Here is an 8,418-nt window from a genome sequence, read left to right as displayed (position 1 = left end):
TTCTTAGAAGTTGTACAAGTAATACTATTGATACTATATAATTTGTCAAAATCTAATATGCTAACTAACGAAACATATCCAGATAAATAGATAAAGAGATTTTTTCAAAGAATTCAATTTAATTAAAGCCATTATAAAATTTTAATAATTGATACTAGAAAAAATATTTATTAAAAAATATAATGAATTTCAAATTTATAAAAAAATTATATTTACTATTTTATCCTTAATTAATTAAAACCTTAATAGTAAAATTAACTTTTTTATTAATTTTAAAATTTATTTTTTTAATAATAACTTTTTTATTACACTAATTAATAAATATTTTTCATCAAATACTCTTTTTTTTGTAATTTTTCTTAAAATTTCATTTTGCATGTCCATTTTTGAAAAGTTGTATAATATCATTTCAGAAATGTATTTGGATAAAATTATAAAATTTATGGGATACAAATATATAAAAATTTGTAAAAAAAATAATTAAATAATTTTAGTTAAAAAATTAAAAATAAATATGAAGAGAAAAAACAGGGTATTTTAAGAAGCACCCCTGAAAAAAGCCGTTTTAAACACAATATTATCCCAAATTTGCCCTCCACTTGTTGTATACTTTTACGATTCCGGCATTTCCATCCTCAATACCTTAGAACAAGGCCCTTTGCGGCTGAACAATAAACTTGTATTTGTGGATGGAAATGTTCAGGAAACCTTCACATTTTTTAAAACAAAAGATCTGTTACTTTTTTATTTTTCCCATGTCGTTGAAAAGGGCAACTTCTTCAAACAGTGGAGCTCAACAAAACACTATCAAAACCCCACTCTTTCTCTCCTCTCTTTTCACTAAAAACCCACATCCAACTTCTTCACCAAATGCGAAAAAGACCGCTCTTTTGGGTCCAAACAAATTCGAGTATTACGTTAGGCATCAATGTAAATCAGGTAAAATCAACCTCAATGATGCTTTAAGTTACTTTGAAAAGTTAATAAAGGCTAAACCCTTTCCATCTATTGATACCTTTAATCATGTAATGAGTTCTGTTTCAAAGCTTGGCTATGACTCAAATGTGATTTCAATGTGTAGGAAGTTGAATTATGACGGAATTAAGCGAGATTTATGTACTTTGAACATTTTGTTGAGTTCTTGTTGTCGTTTAAGGCAAATAAATTTTGCGTTTTGCGTTTTGGGTGATATCTTGAAAAGGGGTTTTGAGCCTGATCTCGTTACTGTTGGTAGATTGTTGAGGGGTTTGTGTGTGGAAGGGATGGCTTTGAAAGCTGTTCAAGTTTTTGATAGAATGACTGAAAGAGGGTTTCAAGGTGATGTTTTTACATACGGGATTCTTGTTAGTGGCCTCTGTAAGATTGGCGAGACTGGTTTTGCTCTGAAATTGTATAGAAAGATGGCAAAGAGGAATTGTGAGGGGGATTTGCTTATATATACAACGATTATTAGTTATCTTTGCAAAGATAGGTTGGTTGATGAAGGAGTGAATTTGTTCTTTGAAATGGTTTCCAAAGGGATCACTCCTGATGCTGTTGTTTATAGTTCTTTGGTTAGTGGATTATGTAGTTTAGGTAGGCTGAAGGAAGCTGTGAAATTTTTTGGTGAAATGGTTAGTCGAGGGATTGCTGCTGATTTGATCATGTACAATTCTTTAATTCATGGCTTTTGTCAAATGGGAATGTGGAAAGATGCCACAAGAATTTTTGACCAGATGGTTGGAGTAGGAATTTCTCCAGATGTAATAACCTTCACGACTTTGATAAATTGCCTGTGCAAAAAGGGGAAGGTGGGAAAAGCTCATGAAATATTTGCACTCATGAGACAAAAAGGGGTGGAGCCAACCTTATTTACATATAATTCCTTAATTAATGGATTATGTATGGCAGGTCAGCTAGATGACGCAGCCAAGCTTTTTGGGTTGATTGCAGATCAAGGGATTGGGCTCAATGTTATTAGCTACAATATTATAATTAATGGCTATTGCAAGAGTTTGAAGATTGATGAAGCTTTCCAGCTTTTTCAGGAAATGCACTTCCAGGGTTGTAAGCCCGATGCAGTAACCTACAACACACTTATAGGAGCACTTTGCCAGGCAGGGAGAGTGAAGACAGCAAAAAAGATGTTCGATGAGATTCATGTTTGTGGTCAATCTCCAATATTTTCTACATACGTTGTAATTCTGGATGGACTATGCAAAAATGGTCACATTGATGAGGCAATAGCTCTTTTTCAATCCCTTGAAAGTACCAAGTACAAATCTAGTATTGAGCTATACAGTATACTTATTTACGGAATGTGCAGAACAGGAAGATTGGAAGAAGCAAGGAATATGTTCAATGAAATGTCAGAAAAAGGGTTTGTTCCTGATGTTGTAACATATAACATAATGATCAATGGTCTTTGCAAGAAGGGGATGTTACTTGAGGCTGATAAATTGCTCATTGAAATGGAAGAAAATGGTTGCTTGCCTGATTCCATTTCCTTTAACATCATCATCCAAGGTTTTCTTCGAGAAAAGAACATTCACAAAGCTATGAATCTTCTAGAAGAAATGCGCAGGAGAAATTTTGCACCAAATCAAGCAGTCACTTCAATGTTACTACACCTCGCTGCGGGGGACTCACAATGTTGTGCGAGGCTTGCGTCGCTTCCAGTTCCAGATGCTCTCCAACAGGAAATTTTTCCTAAGTAAAAATCTGTGCAATTTGAAGCAAAAAAAATCCTCCAAAGTTGTTAAGTAAGATGCCCCAACACAATTAACATGTCTCTGTACGATTATCAGTCAATTCTTTCAGCATTGGCCGTTTGATCTGGACATTATTTTTCCTTGGTTTTTAACAACTTCAGAATCTTGTATTAACTATATTTTTTGTACATATAATGTGTCATAATGTATCGGTATGAAGATTTAATCGTTAGACATAGAAGTAATGAGTCATCACTAATTTTTATAGGTGTGATTGATCACCATTTTAACTTTAAATAAATCTTAAAATTAATTAAAATTTTTTTAAAAAAATCTTTTGGTCTATGAATCAAAAGTTAGGTTCGATAATACGATTATATATAAAAAAAAGTTATAGCATCTTTATAGTAGTTGGTTGAATATGGTATTAATTGATTTTGTGTTATCTATAAAATCTAACAAAAATTTTTAAAATATTCTTTAAAAGAATTTAAAATTGAAAATTATTCTTAAATTATTTTAATATTTTAACAAAAATTCAAGAATATTTTTTTATCTCAAAAGTATTCAAGATATCTATTAATATTTTTAAAGTGGTTTCGTCGTCAGATTTTAAAAAAAAAAAATTAATTAGTTATTTGCTTATTAGAATCGTTAATACTGAATAATTTTTTAAATACTCTAATATTTTAGCAATATTTGGAAAATAATATCTTCCTTATAAATTTATGTAAAAATTGCTATTTCAACTTTCTAATAATTTCATTCTTAGAATATCCAAAAATTTATTTTTCATTTTTAGGAAAAATTAATATTTTAAATTTTTTTATTCAAACATTTTTTCTAGACATTGTTTTTTTTTTATTATTATTATAAGAAAAATTTTATATTAATTTTATATTTTATTTTATTTTTATTCTTGAAGAATTTGAGGAAAATTGATATTTTAACTTTTTTCTAAATACTTTCAAATTTTCATTTTAAGAAAAAATTGAAATTTTAATTTTTTTTTTTTAGCATTTTTTTAAAGTTTATTTTGTTTATATTTAACTTTTTTATTTTTATTCTTAAATAATTTAAGAAAAATTAATATTTTCACTTTTCCTTAGCCTAGTTTTAGAAAACAAATTTTTTGTTTTTTCATTTCTATTTTCAAAAAATATTTTAGGAAAAATTAATAATTCAACGTTTTCTTAAATAGTTTTAAAATTTTATTCTAAAGAACTTTTTCCTCAGCATTTTTCCAAATTTATTTTCTTTTTCCTAATAGAGTTCACACAAATAAAATAAAAATATTAAATATATAAAAAAATTGAGTGAAAAATATGCAAAAAATAAAAAAATATAATAAAAATATCAAAATGCCCCTAATCAACATGATCAATAGTCCAAGGGAGATTCGGTTAGTTCTATGTGTTTCAATCGATTCAGAAAGGTACAATCGATTCAGCACAGTTCGGTGTGGTTTAGAGCAATTTGGAACATTTTAGGTTGATTCATTGTAATCCAATCCAGTTTAAGCTGATCTAGCCTATTTAGCTTAAAAAGGATGGGTTTTTAGGTTTAGTGCAGCGATCTAAGGTTGGGTTTTGAGTCGGTGTTTAGATTTTTAGCCCAAAATGGTATCGTTTTGCTTTTTTTTTTCTCAACCATAAAAGTCAAAATTTTTTGTTTATTTCATTTTCTCCCTTCTCCATCTCTCTCATTACCTCTTTCTCATAGGCCATTCTTTTCTCTCTAAAAGTCCAGTTGCTCGTATCATTCTACCATCGTCATTGATGTCACCATCGATCGTTGTGTTCGATGGTTGAACAATTCTAAAAAATTCTTCTCTAACTATTTTCAACCCCTAAACATAGATTCGGCCTCTATTTTGAAAAAAAAAAAGACCTCAAATAGCATAGATCAAGGTTTAAAGTTTTAGTCAAATTATTTTTCTTGTTTGTTTTTTTTTTTTTTGTTTAGCATTGCTTCTCTTCGTTCTAGAGGATGTGTATTATGTTTTTTTTTTTACTTTGGTGGTGATAATCTTAAAAAACGAAGGATTTTAATTTGGCAATAAGCTTTTAATTTTTAAAAGATTTTTATTTTGTTTTCATTTCACAAGGTTTTCTTTTCACTGTCTTCTAGGTTTTCCCTTTTATATCTTGGCTCTATTTATAAAGCCAATTTGCAAATCAAATCTCAAATTTTCTACGATTGTTGATGATTTTTTTTTAGATTCATCGGTGACTTTGTTGTCGAAGTTTCATTTTTAAAATTAAGCATAGAAGTTGGCTGGGAGTCTGGTAAAAAGGCTAAAAATTTCAGTAGAGATTTTTGGTGCATTGAATGCATTGTAACTTTGGAATAAAAGGAAGAAAAATAAAAAAAAAAGAAGAAAAAAAAGATATCATAAGAAATAAATAATAATAATAAATAAAAATTTAAAAGCTTAATTTTAAAATGATCTAGTACAAAAAAGGGGATAAATCCAACAAAAATTTAAAAGATGTTATATTAGTTCATTTCACTTGCATTTGTATCTCTTTATCTTTCCCTCTTCATGTCATTTCAATGCAATATTTTTGCTACAGACTTCAATTATTTTGGCTTTCGGAATTGACAAGTTCTTTTTTTTTTTTTTAAATCTAGAATTCTAATCATTCCTTATATACCCATCTACTTTTGATTACCTAATTATGTTCATTAATTTGCAAATTTTTATTGTTCATATATGTATCTATAAAATTTATGATATATGTTTTGTGTTGTATTTTCTTATTAGAATTTATGGTTTTGATGTTTCATTTGCTAATGCACATATTTAAGCTTTGTTTTTGTCCCTCTCTATAAGTTGGGAGAGATTTTTCTCATAGATATGTTTTCTAGTTTTCATATCATATCTGCTCATAGAAAACCCCCCACCCTTCAATTTCAACTTCATAGCTTTCCTTTTAAAATGCATTTTGATTATTTTGAGTTGCCATATAGAAACTCCATGTAGATGGATATAAAATCAGCTTCATTGGCATATATCCCTATATAAACTCCATTTAGTCATCCTCATTTCATTATCTTCTTCTTCTTTATCCCTTCCCTTTGGAGCATAAAAATGGATGCAATATATCCAATACATATAAGAATGATTAGGTATAAAAGGCTAGCTCTTTGAATTTATGAAATTAAAAACAAGAAATTAAAAAAATTGAATGTGCTAGTAGTGGAGATGAACATGGACACTTAGTTTTAAATCTAAGTAATCCCATATATAAATGTTGTCGTTTGATTTTTACTCTAAAATCCACATGTCACTTTATTTATTTTTTTTTTTATCCCTTTTTTTTTGCTAAAATTTTTTTTAAAAGAGTGTGAGATCTTTTTTTTTTTTTAAAGGTATGGGACCTAATTTTTTTTTCAACTAATTGCTTTTTTTTTTCTTAAAGTGGATCTCACCTTTTTTAAAATTTTTTTTAAATGGTGTGGGACTCAGCCTACATTTTTTTAAGGGGTATTTTTTTCAACCTTTTTTTTTTTAAAAATTGGTAGACTCATAAGTTTTTTTAATTTTAAAAAGGTTTAAGGTCCATATTTTTAAATTTATCTTTTGATTTTTTGATTTTTAATATTTTAAAAAATATATATTTTTTGGGGTTCACTTATATCAAATTTTTTTATTTTTTTAAAATTTTAAACAAAATTTATTTTTTTTAATTTTATTTTGAAACTCATTTTCTATTAAAGGTATACAATATGTTTCTTTTAATTTTTTTTTTATATTTTACGTAATTGAAAATTAATTTTTGATTTAAATCTTTTTGTTAAACCCACTTTATATAATAGATATACCACATGTCAAGTAATTTTATTTTTTTCTTTTTTACTATTGACTTTTTTTTAATATTTAATAGTTTGTTATATTTTGACCTTTTTAATATGGGCTACTTTACGAAAATATCCCCTCTATTATAATTGATCCAGATTACTATTATATCTTCTAACTATAATTATAAAAATGCCCTTTCACTATAATTACGAAAATATCTTCATGTTATAATTGACTAAAATTACTATAATACTCTTTAAGTATATTATGAAATTATCCTTTTAATTGTTTCATAATTGCTCACTAAATTCTAACATTCATATAATAATATAAAATCAATCTCCTTTAAAATGATCATAATGCCCTTTTAATTACTTGACAATTGAATTATATGCATCTAAATAAACTATAATGCCCTTCTTTCTATAATTAAATAAAATTATTATACTACCTCTCTTAACATAATTATTTAAATATCTTTCTTACCATAATTGCTCAATGTTACTTTAATGCCCCTACAATCATAATTATAAAAATATCTTTCTACCATAATTACATAAATACCCCATCATGTTATTATTTGTCAAAATTACTTTGATACACTCTAACCATAGTTACAAAAATACTCTCTTACCATAAGTACAAAAATACCCTTTCATATTATAATTAATTTAAATTACTACAATACCTTCTAATTATAATTGCAAAAGATGCCCTTTTAATTGTTTCATAAAATGTCTCTCCTACCATAATTACGAAAATACTTCTTATATTATAATAGGTCAAAATTATTACAATTTTCTTTCAATATAATTACAAAATGCCCTTTTGATTTCTTCATAGTTATGCATTAAATTTTAATATTCATATAATAATATGAAATTAATCTCTTTAGAAATAATCATAATACCTTTTTAATTACTTGGCTATTGCATTACATACATCTAAATTGATTGTAGTACCCATATTTTTATAATTAACTAGAATTACTATAATACTACTTTTATTATATTCACTAAAATACCCCTTTTACCATAATCGGTCAAAGTTAATGTAATGCCCTTACAACCATAATTACAAAAACGCTTTCCTATCATCATTTGCTAAAAGTATTGTAATATTTCTCCTACCGTAATTACGAAAATACTCTTAATATTTCATTTGCTAAAATTACTATAATACTTATTTATTATAATTACAAAATACCCTTTTATTGCTTTATAATTATGTATTAAATTTTAACATCCATACTATTATATAAAAGTGATCCCTTTGCAAATAATCATGATACCCATTTAATTGCTTAACAATTGAATGACACATATCTAAATCGACCGTAATATCTCTACTTTTATAATTAGTTAAAATTATTATAGTATCTCACTTAACATAAGTATTAAAATATATATTTTATTATAATTAATCAAAATTATTATAATACTCCTACAATCATAATTATAAAAATATCCTCTTATCATTATTGGCCAAAATTATAGTAATGTTTCACCTACCATATTAAAATTATTGATTGTTTTCTTAAAAAATTTAAGTTTAACAGGTGATGATATTAGTAGATTTTGATTTTATAAGTAGATGGTTTTGAATTTAATAATTGAAAAATGTTGGTAATAAGTAAATCTTATATTAATAATTTAGATTGTCATGTATATATTATTGAATTTTGATTTAATTTATATAATTTTTTAAGTAGTCTCTTTGATTTAAAATAGAAATCGATTCTTATTTAATTACAATTGAGTAACAATTCGAGCATAATATTTTTATTTTTTCTAAAATTTATATTATCCAAAAAATTAAAAACAAAAAAATACTAAAAAATATTTATTTTATTATTAAATAAAAACTTTATATAATTTGTATTTTCATCCAAATAAAACAATTTTTGTAACCAAGGCGCAGCCG

General features: G+C 26.1%; 1 protein-coding gene across 1 annotated transcript; it reads left to right on the top strand.

Moving 5' to 3' along the window:
* The first annotated feature begins 639 nt into the window (after nucleotides 1-639).
* On the top strand, nucleotides 640-2,938 carry LOC149512645 (uncharacterized). The gene is made up of 2 exons (XM_089751753.1): nucleotides 640-939; nucleotides 1,082-2,938. Exon 2 carries the CDS (start codon nucleotides 1,263-1,265, stop codon nucleotides 2,694-2,696), a length of 1,434 nt encoding a protein of 477 aa, XP_089607879.1. The 5' UTR covers nucleotides 640-939; nucleotides 1,082-1,262; the 3' UTR covers nucleotides 2,697-2,938.
* The last annotated feature ends 5,480 nt before the right edge of the window (nucleotides 2,939-8,418 follow it).

The sequence above is a fragment of the Durio zibethinus genome, chromosome 22 (assembly GCF_047325235.1).
Source record: "Durio zibethinus cultivar Kanyao isolate XHJ-2024 chromosome 22, ASM4732523v1, whole genome shotgun sequence".
In the NCBI taxonomy this organism is placed as follows: domain Eukaryota; kingdom Viridiplantae; phylum Streptophyta; class Magnoliopsida; order Malvales; family Malvaceae; genus Durio; species Durio zibethinus.
The sequence above is the reverse complement of the archived record's forward strand: the minus strand, read 5'-3'. Positions and strand labels throughout refer to the sequence as shown.